The sequence below is a fragment of the Artibeus jamaicensis genome, unplaced genomic scaffold (genome assembly GCF_021234435.1).
Source record: "Artibeus jamaicensis isolate MK-2021 breed Jamaican fruit bat unplaced genomic scaffold, CSHL_Jam_final contig_233, whole genome shotgun sequence".
In the NCBI taxonomy this organism is placed as follows: domain Eukaryota; kingdom Metazoa; phylum Chordata; class Mammalia; order Chiroptera; family Phyllostomidae; genus Artibeus; species Artibeus jamaicensis.
This window is the reverse complement of record NW_026521486.1, coordinates 29329965-29353291: the sequence shown is the minus strand read 5'-3', so window position 1 is coordinate 29353291 and position 23327 is coordinate 29329965. Positions and strand designations below refer to the sequence as shown.

Below are 23327 nucleotides of genomic sequence, written 5' to 3'. Positions count from 1 at the left end.
GTCTAAACTGAATCTATCATTTCCAAAGACTGTGCTCTTAATGATTCTAACTCTCCAAAGCCGATTCTTCTTTCTTTTCCAAGTAGGAGTCACCTACGGTTCTCCCTTGGGTAACATTATAATAATCTTAATGAACATGTGGTTTCTTTTTCTACATTCTCTGTGACTCAAGGTATAAGCATACTAAAACATAAAGGGCCTTGTCCTTTCATATTCACATTCCGTAATCTCCTCCCTAAATTTTACATGCATATGCTATTTAATAGTGGCCACAGCCATGCTAACTTATTACAATATGTGTCTAAAACACTCAATTGCATTTCTCTGAGTGGTGTTTTGTTGGCAATTGACGTGTTTACCCTGCTGTGGCTTCTTTTACTGAATACAGCTTTAAGTTTGTAAGAAAAGATTTTTTGATACAAACCGGCTAACAAAAAGTAGCTCAAATAATATGCCAGACCTGCCACAGTGAAAAAAAAGAGGAAGAGTACAATGATTTCAAAATGTAGGTTTTAATGGTAGATCAAGACATTATTAAAGATGTGGTGTGATAAACAAATGGTAAAGATTTCAGGGAATTATGGATTGTGGAAGTACTTTGACAGGGAGAGAGTATCTTAAACACACTGCTGCTTGGAAATATTGAGTGAAATAGTATGATTTGAAGTTGAAAAAAATATGGCCACAGGAAAAATGACTGTAAGGGCTTTGACAAGTAGGGGAAAGCATTGCCAGTGTATTACACAGGAAAACATCTTCAACACACCAGTTTGCTCTAACTAACCTGATGCTCCTGTTTCTAAGTCTGCATTCCCTGTGCCATATGGGGCATCCATGAATTCATCACTTCACCACAATCATCTTTTCATGTGCATCAAAGACTTCATAATCCAATTTCTTCCTATTGTTACTTTCCTGTTTTTTTGCTTTGATATGTCTTACTACCTGATTCATGTTACTCCTTGGATGTTTTATTATTACTTCAATTTCAGCGTGTCTAAACCTGAATGATCACCTTTCTCTTTGAAGCCAACCTGATTAACAATGTGAGTTAAATTTCTCATGCGTATTGTAAGCCAACAAATACTGTGGCTTTTTTACAGTTAGATTTTATACCTGTGCCTTCATTTCAGCAGCCAACATAATTCTTTCCCCAATTTCATATAGTCTCCCATCCCATGGAATTCTTCTCAATCTGTTGACTGTACATAGAAGGCTAAGGCCCATTTGAGATTCTTTAATTATAGTACTCTGCACCTTAAATCTAATTTCTTATGCATTCTCCTTTATTCTTTTACATCACTTTTGAGTTGTTAAATATCATTGCTTTTTACTAAATCTTACTTCTCCAGTGTTCTTTTCCTTACACTGGGCTCCAATTCTATCAGTTAAAACTCCTTTCTTTTATATATTCATCTTTTATATATTCATCTGTGATCTCCCTGTAAAATAAGGGGAGCCATTTCAAAATAGAGTTTGAAACACCAGTCCAGAGGAACTGCCTTGTGCATCTTGCTTCTTGAAACTCTGAACTGTGTGGACTGAGCCAGACCTTTGAACTGAGCTACAATCAAGGTTGGTTTACAGTTTTTGGTAACTCCAGCAGAACAGCAGACTTTCTGAGGATTATGGACTCTGTCTGAAGATAGAATCAGTAGCTGATCATGTATAGCTAAAGGGTGACTGAGGTTTATAGTACCAATGGAAATTCTTTCTTCTTTTTCATATAATTATTTCTTCTGTTATTACAGATAACTTCTGCAAACAGTTTTCAATTACCCTTTAATCTTTACAAACTGACTTCCACTTCCAATACTTTGGAGATTAGAGACCTCATAATAATAGTTCCATCTGTGCATGATCCAAATCTATAAAGTAGTGGAAGTAAAAACACTGGCTCTAGAATGACTTTGGAGTTGGAAATAAGGACATGGAAATCAACTTTGTTGAAGTTATAGATAAAGGCTGTGGAACAGAGAATTCCTTGTTCGAGACCTGGTCTTCTGGAAGGATTCCATTTCCTCAGTTTGGTCCAAACCAGAGTTCTCTTGAGATGAAAACTCCTTACCCATGTCCTCCTCTTTACTATCTACATTTTATTATGTCTTAAGTTTCTAGCAAAACCTTCTCTCTTTTATCAAAGTCATTTTTGATACCATGGACAGAAAAGGGGCCACATACTAAACCTGACAAGCTCGGGGCCCTACAAGCTCAGAGATTAAAAGTAACCACGTAAGGTGATCTGAACATAAAATGTCGTAACTGAAAGTAGGTCATGTGGGTAGTCATGTCCTAGGTTTGTAACTTCCTTAATAATGATCCATCAATGGGTCTGTCTATTGTCTTTTCGAATCTAAAATGACATACCTTTGAAATGCCAGAGTAATCTCCATTTCAGATCCCTCGGGGCACGCCCACCACACCAGAGCCAGACCACAGAAAGCCTCATTGTTACCTTCTTCCCCGAATACGATCTTTATATGCCGTGATAATTATTAACTACCATGTACCCGCCAATGTAAAGAAATTATGTGTCTCTCCTTTTTATTACTTATTCAATGCCAGAGGTTTCTCTGCTCTGCTTTCCCTTAATCTATTATCAGGGGATTTCATGCAACTCTTCTTATGTCTTCTCCCTCAATTCTAATGTAGAAAATAAGCTGCAAGACTGCCATTCTCAGGAGCATTTTCTCAATGCATTGGGAGTTTTCCTTTCCTGCAATTGTCATCAGTGTAGGCTGAAATAAACTCATAAAAATTCTCTGCATGTTTGGATGGTTCTTATGTACACAGTGCACTATTCAGACTTTTGTTCTTTATGTAATCTCTGTGTCACCAGTAAAATGCTAATACAAAGCTATGAAGGGAGTACACTTGAAGGGTGCAGAGTAGACCTCCCCAAGATGTGCCAGTTTCCCATGCAAATTATTTTGAGTTGGAGGTAATCAAGACCATGTGGGGACATGAGAAACTTTTATTTCTCCTTAAAGAATTTAAATTTGGGCCTCGCCCATAATAAGGGTTAAATTTGGGCCAGATGCAACTTCTGATGACCTATGTATAGGACAGAGCAAGCACGTATTTACCGATCATCTGCTTGTTTTATTGTACTGTGAACGACTTTCCTCTCCTCTGAAGCCCCAAGGTGCCCTAACTCATCCTTAGCTCAGAGTATCACATACACATCTTTTTAACTTTCTGACTCTGAACCTATCATGTATAAGAGGATCTCACATGTACATATGCCATTAAATTTGTTCACTTTCTCTTCATCATTTTCATGTTAATTTGATTATTAGGCCAGTCGAAAGAATCTAGAAAGGTAGAGAAAAATTTCTTCTTCTCCCACAGAGTTTTGGCACCAAAATTATTTTAAAGTAAAAATATTTGAAAATTATTTGACATTCTCTTATCTGAATAAAACAGATGTTCCCTAAAATACAGCTACCATTCTTTGCTCTGAGCTAGTTTTCTGCAAATTCCAGGAAGGAGACAGACTGCCTACCATTAGCATGAAAAAAAAAAAAAACCCAAAACAATATAAGCCTCCATTCTATTCTATTAAAGCTCTAAAGCAACCCCACAAAACATCCACCCTCATCCCCCCAAACTTCTGCATTAACTTGGTATAAAAACCTTTACCTCTAGGTATTCAGCAGGTAATTTGTTACTGAGTAACTCCTATGCAGGTGTGAATAAGCCCTGCCTTTTCTCTGTTAATTTGTCTATTGTCATTAAACCATTGTGGCAGCCCCCCTTCAAATGTAAATAGGAAGAGGAAAAACTGTTTCTTCCAACAATGGCATATGCTACACTGTATATTTTAATGAAAGTGTCCTTTCTCTTCTAATTTTTTCTCTTTCATCTCTACTTCACCCTTTCCTCCTATTCCTTCCCCTTGTAAATACTTTTAATTATCTTTGAGGATACAGACATCCTCTTTACCACTATACATCTCTAACACTAAACTCAATGACCTAATTACTGCAACTTCTTATAAAAGTAAAAAAAAAAAAAAAAAGGACTCTGCCTTGCCAAATTCAACAAAGGAATATGTGGGAGAGAGATGTTGGAAATTAAATATTGTAAATTGGAAGAACAGGAGTAGTTTCCCTAGTTCACAATTACTTTTTCTTCTGCAGCAGCTGAAGCCAACCTGACCCAAGTCATTCTGATTGGATTGAGTAGTGGAACCACTGATCTGGGCTATGCAGTCAGAATCCTGCTTTTAGAAATTTGGAATTGGATCCAACACAGAGATTGGAATTTGTTTAGGTAGCTGGCCAAATAGAATTTAATCTTGAGAGCCTGGGTTTTAGTATGTTCAGGAAAATCAAGGGAAATGAGTCAGTAGAAAGCAAGTGAAACATGAGAAACAATTACTTAGAGAGAAGGTGTGGTGAGAAGCATAGAGAAATTTTGGACTACTTGTTTATCTATGCCTCAAGTATGTTTGCAAATTTTTGCTGAATTCCTACTTTTCAATTATGTAAGAAACTTATATTATTTTAAAATGTTTATTCTTTTTCTGCTTATGCCAGTGAAAGTTGGTTTCTATTAGTTTCCAAACAGATGATCCTATTACTATTCCAACATATTGCTATATTTGTACTCAACTCTACTCAGAGCCTGGACTAGAGTAAGAAAGAAAATAGCCCAATAATAATAATAATAGTAACAGTAATAAATCAGTGAGAAAATATTTATTCAGTCATCAATAAATCTTATTGTCAAGAATCAATAGTTGATATGTAGATGTGTATTTAATAGCAACTAAATTTTGTTAAAAAAACGATATTATTTTGTAAAATAGTTTACTATCACCATGAAATAAAATATTAAACAACTTTAAAGGCATTCAAAATAAAACTTCAGAGAAATAAGAATTATCTGATACATTTCATGAAATGCAGATACTTGGGATCCATTCCCAGACATTTTGAGTCCATTTGATTCAGTGATTGCGCTGGGCTATAAAGGACTAATATGGTTCTATATATCTAAGCCTATTTTACCTCATGACTTATTCATATGATAATGAAATAGTTGTTTCTAATGCATTTTCATTTATATATACAGTTTTGATCTGGAATCTTTGAAATTTGTTTTTTGTTTTTAATATTCTAAAAGCAAGTTATATGCTTGCTATACTTGCTATTATTTTATAACAGGAAAATAAGGCATCCCAGGTTGAGGTATGTGAAGAAAGTTCTCCAAAAACAATAGCTAAACAAATGTTAACAAAATGTTTGCAGCTGTTCTCCTCTTACTTCACTTCAGGACAAAATACTAGCTAATTACACTACTTTGAATGATTTTCCTCAAGTGCTATGCAGTCTATACTAGCTTTATGCAGATTTTTATGCTTATTTGCAAGGTTGCTTACCATGTGGCATCAAACAAAGTGGCTGTGTTGAGTTATCAGTAAATATATTTATACTAAACTTAGTATTAGAAAAAAGTTGATGTGGAAATGCTGTGGTAGTGCTCCAGATCTTCCCCGAATTGGAATCAATGTTAGCTGCATGGTATGTTGCTCTGATTCTGAAAAATACAAGGGAAAATAATACTTAGAAAAAGTTAAGGAACTACATGCAAAGTTTCCTACAGAAGATTTAAAAGAGGAAAACAGTCAGCAGCTGATTTGTAGCACAGTGCTATTAGGGCAGATTGGTAAAGATTATAACAGCAAAAATGACCATAAAGGACTGATCTTGAAGCTTTTCCAGGGGTACCTCATTTGAAGCAATTAAGGATACATTTTCATTCACACACATAAAAATCACTCTGTACAATGATTACTTGCTTTATTCACATTGCTTTTGAAGCTTGGTCTCTTCCCCTTGGTTTTTGTTCATGCCTGAATTTTTAAAGCTAGGAGTCACTCATCTTACTATAAGAATTTTGGTAAATAATTTTTTAATCAATTTGGTAAATACCGTTTTGGCCATCCATTTTTCTGAAAAATTTGGGTTTTATACATCTTTGGAGTTTACATGAGAATACTGAGCTCAAAAGTCATTTATACATTCTGAATAATTGCTTTTTGCTCAAATGAGCTAGAGAATTGCAAAATAGTTTCTCCTTGGAACCAGAGGCCTTGAGTTTAATCCTGGCTCTCCCATTTAGAAGTTTTGTAGTCAGAGGAGAGTTATTTGACTAGTTTCTTTGCACAACTGAGGATATTTATATCTATGGCAGCCCCCATTTACCTGTGGTTATGCTTTCTGTGGCTTCAGTTACCCTAGTCAAACATGGTCCGAAAATATTAAATAGGGAATTCCAGAAATAAACAACTTATGACTTTGATATTGTGCATCCTCTGAGTAGCATGATGAAATGCTGCACTGATCTGCTTCCTCTGTCTGGGACGCGAGCCATTCCCTCGTTCAGGGTATCCACCCACTAGTCATTTAGTAACCCTTTCGGTTATCAGACCGACTGCTGGGTATCTCAGTGCTGTGTTCAGGTAATCCTTATTGGCCTTAATGCTGTTCTCAAAGTGCAAGAGTAGTGATGTTGGCAATTCGGGTATGACAAAGAGAAGCCATAAAGTGACTCCTTTAAGTGAAAGGTATGTATGTACAGGAAAAGAAATAGAATTATAGGTTCAGTACTATCTGCGCTTTCAGGCATCCACTGGGGTTCTTGGAACATATATCTGTGGGTAAGGGGGACTACTATACCACATTTTAGATTTAAAGTGTCAAGTTCCTGGTATTAGTTGTTGGCTTGTTACAGTATCATATTCATAAAGAATCAATACTGATGTCTTTAAAGACCCTAATTTATGAATCCAAATTGTTAATTAACCAATTGATTAAATTTATTGCAGTGACATCGGTTGATAAAATTATATAGGTTTCAAGGGTACAATTCAAGGGTATAATACATCACCTACGTATTGTATTGCGTGTTCAACACCCCAGGTCAAGCCTCCTTCTATCACCATTTCTCCTCCCTACCTCCTGCATCCTCTCCCGACTCCCTCGCCTCCCTTCCCCTCTGGTAATCACCATATTTCACTCTATTGTTGTCTATGTATGACTTTTCTTTTTGTAAATACGCATTGTAAATTTTCTTGTGTGATCAAAAATGAAAGATACACATTTTAATTAATTTTATTAATTTAGATTAGAAATTAAAGATAAATATTTTAATGAATTTACTTGCTTTGTTTTGCATTTTTGTATGTTGTGTCTTTCAGTTCTTCTAATATAGTTGAGTTCTTTAGGGCAGGGACTTCACTTTTTTTTTGCTTGTTTGTTTTATATTTGAATATCTCATGATGAATTAGTTATTAGGCATTCAAATAGCTTTTAAGTTAATAACTGAATAAATGATTCAAATCTTTAATTCCAAATGATGATTTAATAGAATGGTGCTATAGCTGATAAATAAACAAGTTTATTTATATATATTTATTATATTTCAAGCATCTATAAATGAATAAAAGTGAAGAGATCTCAGATGCAAATCTATTAATTTTTCAAAAGATTCAGGAACCTTAGTAACCGAAGGGACAGAATTATATAAATTTTAATTGCTAATGAGAAATTAGTCTTTAAAAGAGGCATCTTTTAAGGTAGAGGCATCTACCTTTATATTAAGAAATTTATTTTTAGACTAGTTAAAAGAAGGTCAGTGATTTTTGGCAATATTCCTAGTGAAAAAAAATGTTTTTCAATGATAAACACTCATGCATTTGTTCAAGTTCTGGCATCCCGTTCAAGGTAAGATTAAGTTACTCAAAGAAAGGTGAAGGAGGAGCAGATGGCAACCAAGTATTTGGAAGCTGAGTCCACTTACTCTTGCCCCAACTTGATACTTGGCTGATCTTCCAAAAAAATAAACTGAACATTCAACATAATCTTAGCTGATGTAAAGTTTGGAAGCCATGGAGTACAGAAGACACTTCACAACAGATGGTAAGGAGATGTTATAAGTTGAAGGGGAGATACCCCACGTGTGGTGCCTGCAGCTGTGGAGGGGTAATGAGAGATCGCAGCTTTGCAGCTCCCTCCCCTCTCAGAGCAGAGCACCCCCCAGGCCTGATCCAGGACTGACTTGGACACTCAAAGTTGGGGAGATCCAGGCCACACACACACAGAGTGAGCAGCACACCCACAGCTGCAGTGGCAAATGCCAATAGGGAGAGTGCCAGAGGGAAAGAGGGATTCCATCTGCACCTGGGTCAGGCAAAGGGGGATGGCCGTGGCCAGCTGTGACATTGAGGGACTCCTTTTTTTTTTTTTTTTTTTTGAGAGGTGGTGTGTACAGAAAGCCAGACAGTAATTCAGTGCTTCACTGGGAGTGCCTGGAGAGACTTTTTCAAAGGGGGGCTGAGGCATACTGTGTAGGGACCCTGTGAGCAGCTGCTCTGCCAGGAAGCATAAAGGATTGAGGGCATGGTTTGCTTCCACTGAGTGCAGCTGGGCAGAGAAATCAGAAAGGTACACAGCAAGGGGATGTCTCAGCCGACCTTGGCACAGGTGGCAGGGCAGAGGCTGTGCAGAATGAAGAGTTCAGGTCTCTGCTGCAAGATCAGTGGGCTGGGAACTGGATAACAGGAGTCGAGTACCTGAGATTATTTACAGCCAGAGCCCCCTTCCCTGGCAGATCAAACCTCCTGGAAGAGAAAGAAACACCCAGCCCCCATCTCCTGCAGGATCCTAAGCATCACCAAGGGGGAAGTTCTGCAAAACAGGCACAACAACAGGCTCAAGTATCCTCTGAAGGTTAATTCTGCAACAGAAAGACAGAAAGAGAAATGCCTAAAGGGCTCATTTGTGAACTTCTCTCAGGGAGACTACACTGGTTCCTGGGGCCCTATGCCACTGAGGCCAGCAAAGCAGGGGGATCAGACATTGGTACAGCAAGGGGGGACCAGGACCCTGCCCAGCCTTGGCTTACACACAGAGCTACTGTGAGCACTAAGTAGTAAAGAGTTGACCTTCTTACACAGATTGGTCCAGCTAATTCATCAGAAACTATACATTATTGGAAATAAACTTGGACAGACCAAGACAGGTGGTGCAGGAGCAGGAGGGAAACACTCACAATTTTCCCAGAAGACTGAACAGTGCCTCCCAGGTGAGACCCAGGGGTCCTACCTTCCCAATTGCAACAGAAGGCCCCTCTAGAGGCAGGTCAAGTTCATAGAGGCGCTTCTGCCAAAAGCTGGATGACCCACCAGGGACCCTGAGCTGATAAAAATCCAGAGACGGCTCCAGAAAGAGAAGACAGAAGGCAAACACTAATCTCTGCTGAGGTGAATTCCACCATGTTCTTCTTCAGAATTTGCATTATTTTTTCTTTACATAGCTTTTTAATATTTCTTCTTTTGCTTCTATTGTATCCCAATCAACTCATATTCCTTGTCTTTTGTTTTTTATTCTTTTTATTTAGTTTTCATATATTTTTTATTGCATTGTTATTTAAAATCTCACATTGTACCCTTAGCTTGTCTTGTTCCATTTTACTTTCTCCTGCCCTTTCTCATTTTCATTTAAAATTTTATTTTCCCCCATGCAACACCTTGTTCCTGTTCCTTACTCTGACTATTTCTCCTACCTCTATCCTTGGAAAAGCATTCTTCCTTCCATTAGTCAGCTCACTTCCATTTTCCCCTTCTTTTTCTTATTTTCTTTCCATCTTTAATTTGTGACTTGCTTGGTGTGGATATTACGGTTATTGCTGCTCTTTTCAACTGTATTCCTATTTGTTCACTATTTTTTAAATTTTAAATTTTATAGGTTACTCTCCCCTTATTCCATTTTGCCTTCCTCCTGCCCTTTCTTATCTGAGTTTGGAATTTTATTTTTTTCCCTTTTCTTAGCCTGGAATATATTCCTTACTCTTATTTCCCCTCACCCTAGCCTCTCAAAATAATTTTCTTTACTGTAGACATCTCATATTCTCTTTTCTCTTTTGTATATTATTCTTATTTTCTTTCTGCCTTTATTAATCTTTGCTTAGTTGTCATTTTTATTGATCCTGTTGTGATTTTTTTAGCAATTTTGTTCCCTTTGGTTCATGACCTTTTAAATTTTATTTCAGAACTCATATTAATATGGGAAACTTTGAAAAACCTCTGTTTAACCTTTATTTGCCCAGGCGCCCTAGAGAGAATGATGGGGCCGTCTGGGAGGGCGGTGGCCGGATAGTGAGGACTGGAAATGAAAGGAGAAGCCCTGGGAGACCTTTGCTCACCCAAGACCCCAGGTGCCATAGGAGAACAATAAGGCCGTCTGGGAAGAGCAAATAAAGCAAATAGCTGGATAGTCACTAGGACTAGGGCTAGCACCCCCACAGATAGAACCAATTTTCACATTTAGCCTTTGAACTCTGCTTCTGCCCTGTAGATAGAAGTAATTACCTCATTCTGCTTCTGTATCCTGCTTTGCCACGTAGTTAGGAAGACCCCTAATCTATATATTCCCCAAGAATCTTTTGTTCGGGGCTCAGAATTTGGAAATGACTCCTCTGGGCCCGTGCACGTTAAACAATAAACCTCGTACTCCAGAATCCCTCAGTGTCTGGTTGCTTTGTTTTCCTATAACAATATTATACTCTTCCATTTTCTTAAAATACTTTTTCATTGCCCTTCCCTGTTTTCATTATGCTTTAAATTTTGTTTTATCCATTCTTTGTCTTGTTTCTATTCCTTACTGTTATTATTTTTCCTCTTTCTTCCTGTCCAAACTAATTTTTCTCTCCTTGAGCCATCTGATATCCTTTTTTCCTATCTTATAACATTGTTAATCTCTTTGTACCTTTATTAATTTTGCTCATTTGATGCTGGTATTGCTGATGGTGGTGGGGGGATGTATTTTTCCTGGCATGGGTTTGGTTTTTCTGGGTAGTATTGCTTTGTTAACCAGCTCCTGCACATCAGCACACAGACATGGCAGGGATTGTGACTCCCAGGCAGCCGGCTGGAGGGGAGAACCCACCAATGAATGATCCATCAAAAATCAGTGCCCAAGTACAAAAAGAGAGTCCATATAAACTGAATAAAGGGAATTAATCCCTAAGGCATCCAGATCAGGAGTAACAAAGACTACACCACTGAGACCCACAAAACTCCTACCCCAGAAAACTACCCCACAAAGACAGGCAGCCAAAGCAGAGCAATCCGAGATGCAGAAACAAATAAGAAAAGTCACCTAAAATGGGGAGACAAAGAAATAACCCCCAATGAAAAGGAAAAGAGGACTCCCCAGAAAAAGAGCTGAGTGAAATTGAGGCAAGCAAGCTATCAGACATAGAATTCAAAATAATGGTGATGAGGATGCCCAAGGAAGTCAGTGACAACTACAAGGAACTTTATGGGGCTACAAGGAACGTAGTAGGAACTTTAGCAGCATGAGAGAGGATGTAGAGAATATGAATAAGAACCAGGAAGAAATAAAGAGTACAATAGCAGGAATCAAAAACGGCCTAGATGAAGCAGAGGACTGAATCAGCAAGCTGGAAGACAAGGTAGAAAACAATACTCAGGCAAAGCAACAAAATGGAAAAGACTCAGAAAGAACCAGCATAGTTTAAGGGAGCTTCAGGACAATATGAAATGTAATAGTGTTTGCATCATAGGAATATCAGGAGAAGAAAAGGTACAAGGGGTGGAAGAAATAGAAGAAAAGGTGCAAGGGGTGAAAACTTTGTTTGAAAAAATAATGACAGAAAACATCCCTAACTTGATTAGGAAATAAGTCATACAAGTTCAGGAAGCACAGAGGGTCCCAATTAAGATGAACTCAAAAAGGCCTACTCCAAAACACATCATGATTAAAATGGAAAATTTGAAGGACAAAGGGAGGTCCTGGCTGGTGTCACTCAGTGTTGAGTGCCAGCCTGCAAACAAAAGGGTTGGTGGTTTGATTCCCAGTCAGGGCACATGGCTGGGTATGAGCCAGGTCTCTGGCGGAAGGTGGGCAAGAAGCAACCACACATTAACATTTCTCTCCCTCTCTTTCTCCCTCCCTTCCCCTCTGTCTAAATGTAAAATAAATAAGGTCTTTAAATAAAAAATAAATAAAGACAAAGAGAGAATCTTAAAGGTGGCAAGCTAGAAACAGCTAGTAACATATAGGGAGCTCGGAGAAGGCTATCAGTGATTTCTCAACAGAGACAATACAGCCAGAAGGGATTGTCACAAAATAATCCATGTAATGAAAAGCAGGGATCTACAACCAAGACTACTCAATGCAGAAAGGCTCTCCTTTTAAGTGGAAGGTGAAATAAAGAGCTTCCCAGACAAAGACCGCTTAAAGAGTACATCTCCACAAAGCCAGCACTGTTGCTAAAGGGACTGCTATTAGAAGAAGAAGAAAGAGAGAAAGAGACAGAGACAGAGAGGAACACAGGCATGGAATAAATGGCAGTGAATAAGTAGCTGTCAATGATCACCTTAAATATAAATGGATTAAATGCACTGATTAAAAGACAGGGTAGCTGAGTGGATAAGGAAACACTACCTGCATATATGCTGTCTACAAGAGATGCAACTCAGAATGGAAGATCTACACAGGCTGAAAGTGAAGAGATGGAAAAATATATTCCAAGCAAGTGAATATAAAAAAAGCACATGGGGAGCAATGCTTATATCAGACTTCAAAATAAAGGCTATAAAAACAGACAAAGAAGGCCACTACATAATACTTAAGGGAGTAGTCCCTCAAGAGGATAGAACCCTTATAAACATATATGCGCTCAACACAGGGGTACCTAAATATGTAAGGCAAATCTTGGAGAACTTCAAGAAAGATATTGACAACAACGCAGTCATTATAGGAAATTTTAACACCCCATTGTCAACAATGGGCAGATCTAAACAAAGCGTCAACAAGGATACTGTGGCATTGAACAACACTCTACATCAAATGGACTTAATTGATATATATGGAACATGTTATGGCATAGAAGGAAAATACATGTTCTTTTCAAATGCACATGAAATCACATTTCAAAGATAGACCACATGATAGGGCATAAAGTGAGGCTCAACAAGTTTAAAAAAATTGAAATCATATCAAGCAGGTGCTCAGATCACGCGGGCTTGAAACTAGAAACCAGCTTCAAGGAAAAAACTAAAAAACATTAAAATACATGGAGACTGAATAACATGTTGTTAAATAATGAATGGGTGAACAATGAGAATGAGAAAGAAATCAACTTAAACTACCAACAAATATCAAGGGCAGGCCTGAAATTTTATGAAACATAAAACTTTAATTAAATTAAAAAAAGAAAAAATTATTTGACTATAAACAACAAAAACAATACCAGAAGTTGACTAATGAACAAAGTTCTCATAAATTTATTCTTTTCACTGTTAAGATTATAGAACATTTTATATGCTAAATTAATCAATTTAATAATGTTAAAACAGACAAATTTATGCAGGTATATAAATTTCAAAACTTAGTGAAATAACAACACTTACTTTTTTACTTTGTCACAAAAGGAGGCCAGACTCATATTACTGCCTTGAGGTATTTCAATTAGCTGAATGGAACAATCTATGGACTTAAAATAAAAATTTTGAAATTAATTTAGTTGGTGTGGTGAAAAGATAAATTCAGATGTATATTTTTAACTTGTTTTAAAGATTCATTTTGTTTTTATTTTTTTATATTTTAATGAAATGATACATATAGAAAATTGCATGAATATTAAATACATAGTTTAAGTTTTCAGAAAGTTGTACAACTGTTATATCAATATTCCAATCAATGTATGGAACATCTTCATCAGTTTGGAAAGTTCCCCCACATCTCCTTTTGTCAATCTGTACATCTATTTGGTAACTACAGTTATCCAGAGATTTATCAAGAGTAGGCGTATGTGTTTTTTTGTTGCTGGCTTCTTTCAGTTAAGTGACATGTATTTTTAAGTATACTTATGTTGTCACACTTATCAATAGTTCACTTTTTGTATTGTTGGTTAGTAGTATACTAGCACATACATATTCTAATAGATAAGAACACAATGGTTTATCTATCCTATTGATGGACATGTGGGTTAAGTTTGGAGTAAGGAACTATTAATTTTCATTTGCAAATATTTATATGCATGTGTGTTTTATTTATTGTGAAGGAATCCATAAATGGCTGTCAGGGTGGGTATATGATTAACTTTAAAAGAACTCATTTTTTGCTTTATGTGTTTTGAATCTATTATTAGGTACATGCACAACTGAACTTATTATTTTTCTGATTGACCTTTTTATTATTATGAAATGACACTTTTATTTCTTCAATACTACTCTCCATTGAACTGTAATTTTTCTAATATCAATAACCACATCAACTTTCTTTTGCTGTTTGAATGTTAAATCTTTTTATTTCTTTTATTTTCAACCTATCTGTGCCTTTGTGCCTTAAGCTCGTCCCTTGTAGACAGTAATAAAGTCTTTTATATTGTTTGATGATTTCTCCCTTTTATTTGGAATGCTTATCCTATTCCTATATAGTATATTTAGAGATATTTTTGGATTTAAGATAGCCATGATGATGTTTGTTTCCATTTGTTTCTTCTATTTTATTTTGTTCTATTTCTTCCCTGCCTTTTTGACCAATACTTTCCGTTCTCTCAAGGACTGATATCCTATACTGACTGTGTTCAATGCCTGAAATTATTTACTTCATATATTTTGTTTAACTTCATAGTTGCTTTCAGTGGTAAGGGAAAGTTTGGCACTTGTTATGTTTCAAAGATCAATAGTAGATGTTCCTAAAATTGATTGACTTTCATTTTGGATCATTTGATGTGCTACCTTCTTCCACAAGTGCCTCAGACAGAATTAGTTGTTTCTTTTCTGTGAACTCGCCTTCTCTGTTATTTTGCTCTTACCTTCCTTTAGTGTTTGCAAATTAATTTGAGTAATATGTTACTCCTGAGATCAGGTATCATGTATTTTTCTTCTTTGGATTTGTTATTCCTAGTTTATCATGTATATTTTAAGAAGACAGTAAATTGTTGTTGAATAAATGAAGCATCATTTTGCCTCAACCTGTGAATTACAGCTGCACTAATATTTCTTCTTTGTACTATTTACTTCATCTCACTTGTGTCAACACTTGGCATAAGCAGAGAAAAGTTCAAATATTGCACAAGAAAATCTATAGTTACTAAAACCATTGGAAAACTACTAATGGAATCACTAGGATGAATTGCACAATAATTACTTAATTTCCCACTCTTGGAATGATCCCAATGGAACCTGCCTGCCAACAGTATCATTTAGGGGCCTCTGAGTAAAGGGAAACTTCTCTTACTAATAATAATCTAAAGTCTTAATTCATGATAATGTGACTCATAATCTAAATGTAACAAAAGTGATGTGTTTCTGGGTGTGTATAATAACATGATACAGTAAGAAAATACTATTATCAAAACCTCCAACTGTGATATTTTTATCTAACAAAATGTAAATTCTACAACATTTTATTTATATTTGTAAAACGGGAAGTTCAAAAATTATATTATACAGTTTTATTTTTCTTTTCTCAGAAAAAAATAATTCAGGAACACAGAACTAATAAATGATGATTTTCAAATATAATATTAATACATTTCTCGGTTTAAGGTAGGTATCCTTATCATTAAGTTAATATAGCATATTATTGAAGGATTCATATTTATATTTTAAGATCAATATATCTGACACATACCTCTGTGTTCTTAGGCCCCGAACCTTCCTGCATCCTGGGCAGGAAGGACCCTTTGAAGAGCGTGAAAGGAGGTTCCACAGTGTTTGTAACTCTGTTCCTTTTGTTCTCTTCTTCTGGCATGAAGTCACTTGAGAAGGGTGGTTGTATGGAAGGAATGCTACTTTTAAATCCTATATGGTAGGTATGACTTTTATTTTCCCATTCTTTCTGTAGATTAATTTTATCCAAACTAGTGGATGATGGAACTAAAATATTTTCTTTTTGTGAATTCATTTTATGCAAATTAATAGATGACTGAGCTAAAATATTGCATCTGTAATCATCAGCACCACGACGTTTTCCTGTGAAATTTCCCCAAGAGCTTTCTTTATTTATGTCTTGAGGATTTGGTAGCACAGAAGGCCTAAAACCAATTATGGCTGTTTTCCCATCTTGGTGACAAGAGAGTTCTGAGCTTTCAGAATTGAATTCATTCAAGGCTATTTGCTGTGTTCCATTTAATGAATGCTGTTTTGAGTCCCAGTTTGGTGAACTGGGCACAAAAACAGTGTTTTCTTCAATTTCACTCTGATAGAGTGGAATTTTATTATTGATTTCTTCTACCAGCTGATCAAAACCCAGACTGACTCGGCTAGGAAAAAGGGGTTGATTTACGGATTGCGATTCCTGGTGTTCATGCTGCTCTTCATGGGATTCCCTGGGATTTAGATCTGTTTTCTGACAATACGCCATTCTTTATTTTATATAACCAAGAGGCCTGACTCGTTTCAAATAGCTCCTTAATGATATTATAAAAGAATGGAATTTTCCTAGAAAAAGCATAAGAGGAAACAAAAAGTTACTTGATTAATTAGTAATAAAAGCTTGCAAGAAAGAAATATGATAAATAAACCTAAACAATTGTTATAATGTTTCTCCTTAAATTCGTGAATTCATTAATCCCTTGAGTAATTTAAAACTTCTTCAAGGCTCATGGCATTAAAATCCACGGGAACCGTTGATTCATAAGATGCCTGTGATAGAAAAATAAGTTCACCTCAATTATGACTGGAGCATCAGGAATCAATATTTAGAGTTAATATTCCCCTTCATATCCCTTTTGTTACTAAAGAGTCACTTGCCTATATCATCATTATTTTCCTCTGAAGTCAATCATCTATATGCATGCTAGCATGCTAAAGTCTTCCTTATTAGCTAAACAATGTCTTCTTTATCAGCAATTACTCCCTCCCTACACATGGTCTTAAATTTATTTTTCCCTCCATAACCATTGTCTTGTCAGATTGTTAAACCTTTCCCCCAAAACTTTACTAGTAATTGCAAACTTCTTGCATTACTTCTCCAAAATACTTTAAGTTCATCAGTAAGTTTCATGTCAGGAAATTTAACTGACATTTATTAGTGTCTGTTTCATTGATCTCCGTAACTTTTGATACTATTTACTATGTTTCTTATTTAAAGTCTATTGCTTTGTTATGTTGGCTCTTCTGACACTATTCTCTAAGTTCTTCTTTGTTTGCTTTGTCTCAAAAACTCAAAAATATTCATTGTTTACTTGACTCTTGTCAGAGTTTTTTTTTGTCTCAATTATTCTCTCCTTGCCAGTTATTTTATACCTTTTGTGGTATAAATGACCATGTCAATGACTCCAACCTAGACCATTTTTATTATTACTCAATATCCCCTCCTGAACTTTTAAACCTCCAACAGAAAGCCCCCAAATTTAATTAGAATTCACCCAAGAACCTTCTCCTACTCTAGTGTACTTTGTGACAGAAAATGGTCCACCATCCACACAGTTTACACCAAAAGCCAGGGTTTCATCTTTGCATTTTCCCTTAGCTTGTGCCCCCTACAAACACCATTAAATATTTTAATGATGTATTTAAGAAAGTAACCCAGTAGCTCCCCAGAAAATCTTTTCTGTGGTTTTCTACTGTCTAACGGCGGTACCATGTATAGTGTACAAATGTAAGATTTCTCTTCCCTATCAGCTCATTAGACCATTTTAGTCTTCCTCACTCATAACACAACGCCTAGTATTTTGCTTCATTCAAAAGTTGTTGCTCATTTGTAGTTGTTGAAAAAATGATTTAATACATCGTACAAATTATAATTTTTAAATTTTATAAATTATAATTAAAAAATTTTAATTTGAAATGAAAAAGTACTTGTGTCACTTTTGTGGACTTATTAATTTCTTTAACAATTATATGGTTGTGTGTTAAAGACAAAAATTTTAAGGGATAAGTATGATAATGTTTAACTATTAAATATGGTTATCAATGGATTTTGCAATGGCAATTGATTTTTTATTATATTGGCACTAAAGATTTACTTAGAATTTATAACCCTAAAGAATAAGTAGGCATGATCATTTGGATTTTCTAGGAGAGGAAATGTTACTCTTAAGGTGAGGTCTTTGTTTCCCCAATTTTGTCTGTTGCCAGGCACCTGGGGCTTTCCGCTGTGGTGACCTACTGTACCTGGACCATTGTCTTTGCTCTGCTCAGTTCTAACTGCCTGGACCCTGGAAGCAGACTGCAGTCAGAGATTTGAATCTTAGTGCTACAGTCTACTAGCTATGGGAGCTTGGATGTTACTGCCATAGTGTGAAATTTCTCCAAATTGAAATGAATAGAGAATGGTGTAAGAGCTAGACCTCCAAGATGGTGGCCTAGGTAAACACAGCTCGCTTCCTTGCACAACCACATCAAAATCACAACTGAACTATCAAACAACTGTCACTCAGAGCTAGTAGAAATTGAGTGGAATGAGGGTCCTACAACCACAGAGTTAAATAAGAAACCAAATCCATCCAGACTGGTAGGAGGGACAGAGACACAGAGATGTGGAGACATGAAATGGGGTGGTCCCACACCCACTTGTAACAATTAAAAATTGGGAGGGATATCTTGGGAGCAAAGATTCCCAGCCCCACACCAGGCCTTCTAGCCCAGGGTGCCAGCGGCAGGAAGATAAGTCCCCTTGGCTTCTGCCTGCAAAAACCAGTGGAAATTGAGTTGGTGGAAGAAACTTCTGGATTCCCAGGCAGTTCCTGTTGAAGGGTCCACAAGAACTTACTCAGAATCACTCCTGCTGAGCTCCAGAACTAGGGCAGCAGCTTGAAAGGCACGTAGGCCTTACTAGGAGGAACTGAAGTGTCTGGCATCAGGGCAACATCTAGAGAATGGCTTTCTCCAAGACAGAACTGCTGGAAGAGGCCATTAGTCCTTTTCTGAGCCCTCCCTACACCAAACTACAGAGTGCAGAGGACACAATACCTGAGACTCCGTCAACTTGGCTTATACTGTTGATTCTCTGAAACTCTGCCCCACCCAACTTACTGGCTCACCCAAGTGATTAACAATGGTTTTTCCATATGAATGACTTGTTTTGGCACGTGCCTCCAATCTTCAAAAATCCTCTCAAACAAGCAGCAGCTGGCCTCAGTGAGCCCTGTCCCTTACTAAGTGGCCCCAGGCCTTTTACTGGCAGTAGCTGGCCTTGGTTCACAGCCTGGCCTTTCTTTGTAGGGCAACTACAAGCCTAACACAAGAAACAGCCAGCTGCTGATTACCTTATAGCTAATGCCGAGTTGCCCCAGACAGAACACTAGGTGGCACCAGAGTGCTGCTGAAGTAAGCCTTCCTCTGTGGAGTGAGCCCTTGCACAGCTGATCCTCCACAGAGGGCAGAGATTGGTGATCCAGTGGTCACGGCCAGTCCTTGCAGCTGAATGGTCTGTGTACATTCTTCCCATTAAATTGCCAGAACACTCAAGGCTCAACTACAAGAAGAGAGTGTACTCAACCCATACAGAGGCCGCACATTAAGTAACTGATTTGGGTGATAGAAGAGGCGATGCCACAGGACCCTACAGGATACCTACTACATTAGGTCATGCTACCAATACAGGGAATTATAGCTGCTCTACCTAATATATAGAAACAAACACAGAGAGGCTACCAAAATGAGGAGAAAAAGAAGCATGGCCCAAATGAAAGAATGAATCAAAACTTTAGAAAAAGAACTAAACAAAATAAAGATAAACAATCTTTCAGATGCAGAGTTCAAACGCTGGTTTTATGGATACAAGGAATTTATGAGTACCTCAATAGCGTAAAAAAATCCACTCAGAAACAAAGAATGCATTACTTGAAATAAAGAACAATTTTCAGGGAATCAACAGTAGAATGGATGAAGCCAAAAATTAAATCAATAATTTGAAACACAAAAAAACAAAAAACAAAAGAATCCCAAAAAAATGAGGATAGCATAAGAAGCCTCTGGGACAACTTCCAGTGTACCAACATCCATATCATAGGGATGCCAGAAGGAGAAGAGAAAGAGCAAAAAATTGGAAATCTATGAAAAAAATAATGAAAGAAAACATCCCTAATTTGGTGAAGAAAATAGACATGCAAATCTGGGAAGCACCGAGAGCTCCAAACAAAATGGATGCAAAGAAGCCCACACCAAGATACAACATAATCAAAATGCCAAAGGTTAAAGATAAAGAGGGGATTGTAAAAGCAAAAAGAGAAAAGCAGGTAGTTACCTACAAGGGAGTTCCCATAAGACTGTCAGCCAAAGTCTCAAAAAAAATTTTTGCAGGCTTAAAGAAATTGGCAAGGAATATTCAAAGTGATGAAAAGCAAGGACCTATGACCAAGATTGCTCTATCCAGCAAAACTTTCATTTAGAATCAAAGGTCAGATAAAGCACTTCCCAGACAAGAAAAAGCTAAAGGAATTCATCATCACTGAACCATTATTAGATGAAATGTTAAAGGGATTTATTTCAGAAAAAGATAAAAACTATGAACAATAAAATGGCCCAACATACAAATCTATCAACAATTGAATCTCAAAAACAAACTAAGCAAACAAGAAGAACAGAGACAGAATCATAGATATGGAGAATGGTCTGAAGCCAGTCAGCTATGGGGATGTGATTTGGGGGATTTGGAGAAGAGGCAAAGAGATTAAGAAGCACAAATAGGTAGTTACAGAATAGCCATGGGGATGTAAAGTACAGTATAGGAAATGGAGCAGCCAAAGAACTTAAATGCACAACCCATGGACATGAACAATGGTTGGGGGTTATCTGGGGGAGTGGTGGGTGCTGGATGGAGGGGAGCAATGAGGAAAAAATTGGGACAACTGTAATAGTATAAGCAATAAAATATAATTTTAAAACATAATATAAACAAGAATAAATAGATCTATTATAGTTCACTCAAAAAATTGAACTAGTAGATTTATGAATCATTTTACAAGGGATGCAGATAAAAGTGTATTAGAAGAAAGGATTAACCAGAAAACTGATCCATAAAATATGATTCCAAAGTATTCTGATTCTTGGGTCTAGAAATACATTGTCTATCCAGAATCTTTTTTTTAAGACTTGCTATTTTTTAATCTCCATGTTTGTTAGTAATGAAAATGATATTTCATTAAAGCAAATTATACCCCTTCCTTTGTCTCTGTCATGGAACCAAGAATTTGTCAGCAGGTATGACTTTGACAACCAGAGTTAATATCCTGTTCCTATCTTCCTCAAAGCAGTCAGCTCTGTCGTAGCTTAAATACAGTTAATGTGGCTATATGAAAGTGACTTTTACAGTTTTTGGTGGCTTCAAAATAACTGATAGTTTTTTAATTATTTTTTTCATTTCATAAAGCCATTTAAGGAGGTCTTTAAATAAAGTTCCAGTGGTCTGATGCAGAAATGAAAGATTCCTTTAGTGTGTGCCATCTTCTTGTTGCTGATAGTAAAAATGGTAATGACACCTAACATTTTTGAGCACCTACTTTGTGCTGCTTCTCTGCATAGATGTACATATTTACATGTGTTAACATATTTATTTCTCAATTCAATCTATGATATTACTGTTACCACTTATCAATGAGGAAATTGAAGCACAGAGAGGTAAATCAGCTTACCCAATGGTCTCAGAACTGTATTCACTAACTTGTTTTTTAAAAATATTTTATTTATTTATCTTTAGAGGGGAAGGGAAGGAGAGAGGGAGAGGAACATCAATGTATGGTTGCCTTTTGTGCCTCCCCTGCTGGGAACTGGCCTGCAGGGAACTGGTCTGCAACCCAGGCATGTGCCCTGACTGGGAATCGAACCACGATTGTCTGGTTCGCAGGCCCTCGCTCAATCTACTGAGCTACACCAGCCAGGGCCTCACTAACTTGTTTTAAACACAGATTAAAGAGAGGTGTATCGGTGATCATGTGGTAATAATGTGACATGTAGAACATAATTGAATTTAGCTACTGAAACATGGCATTAACTCAAACCATCGTTACTGAAAAGAGTTGAAAACTTACATTTTTATTAATAGCAATATTGTTTCAAGTATTTCTGGCAGCAGTAAACTTTGAAATGGGTTAGAAGCCTGTCCAAAAGAATCTCATTATTATAAGATAAAGTAGAATGAGAAATACGTATTCATATTGAAAATGTAATAAAAACAAAACCTCTTCCAGATTCATTTTTTCGATATTAAATTTAGTGATTTAAAAATTGTCATAATTTTAATTCTCTTTGCTATCTCAATCTAGAAACTAGAGTATTTCTTAGTTTATAAACAAATAAAAATTTTTTTAGTGCCAGCTGGTAAATATCTCCACTCTGGATTATGTAGTAATGCATAAAATAATTAAAAGTCATTTAACCTGACTTTGAGGCAGAGCTGTACATACAGATTAGATGCAACTGTGACATAACTGAGAAGGCATGGCTATCAGTTCCTGATTTAAATGGAACTATAGAACTATAGAAAATATGTGTGGTAAGAAGAAGAATACCCCTGCTCCCCAATATTCCCTTGTATTAATCCCTAGACCCTTTGAACCTTGGTTATATAGCAAAGAAGTATTAAAGATTTCAGATAGGATTAAATTTATTGGTCAGTTGTTCTTAAAATAGTGAGATTATTTGAGTGAGCTCAGAATAATAACAAGGATCTCTAAAAATGGGAGAGGAAGCAGAAAAGGTCAGAATGATGTCATTAGAAAAGGACTCAACCCTCTTCTGTTGACTTTAAAGATGGGAAAGGTGGGGCATAAGACAAGGATTCAAGCAGCCTTTAGAAGCTGGAAAGGGTAATGACACAGATTTCCTCTAGAAGCCTCCAGAGACACAGTCCTAACAACACCATGATTTTAGCACAAGACCCTGTGTTTCTGCCCTATGGAACCATACAGTAATACACTTGTGTCCACAGTCCCAGTTCTGATAGCCCTTGACATTGACACCTGGTGGATGATTCCTAAATACAGCCCAGTGGTATTTTGGTAAGAGCCAATAATGCTTCACCTATTGTCAAACAACTCTACTTGGGAAAAATACCAAACAATGAGAATTTTCAGCTGATCAAAGCAATTGTCACTGTTGTTTTCTTTGTCTATTGCAACCAATATATATATTTCCTTCCTATATAACTCCTTCCTACTTAAGTGTCTATTATTTGATGTTCTATTAGTAATGAATGGCTGAGTTAGATATTATTTTAATAATTCATTGGATGTTTAGAGAAATCCTTTACATTAAATTTATAAACAAGAGTACCAGAAGAATAAGATTGCAATTTTTCAGTGAATTGGGTGAAGTTTCAAGAATAGAAGATGCTGAA

At 36.6% G+C, this 23327-nt stretch overlaps 1 protein-coding gene across 1 annotated transcript in view; it reads right to left on the bottom strand.

Moving 5' to 3' along the window:
- Positions 1 to 23327, bottom strand: part of PIK3C2G (phosphatidylinositol-4-phosphate 3-kinase catalytic subunit type 2 gamma) — a 278883-nt gene that overhangs the window by 242781 nt on the left and 12775 nt on the right. The window contains exons 3-5 of the mRNA XM_037136665.2: positions 15678 to 16486; positions 13448 to 13530; positions 5387 to 5544 (exon numbers count right to left, since the gene is read on the bottom strand). Coding sequence (XP_036992560.2) covers positions 5387 to 5544; positions 13448 to 13530; positions 15678 to 16409 — 973 coding nt within the window. The 5' untranslated portion in view covers positions 16410 to 16486. The remainder of the gene's footprint in view (positions 1 to 5386; positions 5545 to 13447; positions 13531 to 15677; positions 16487 to 23327) is intronic.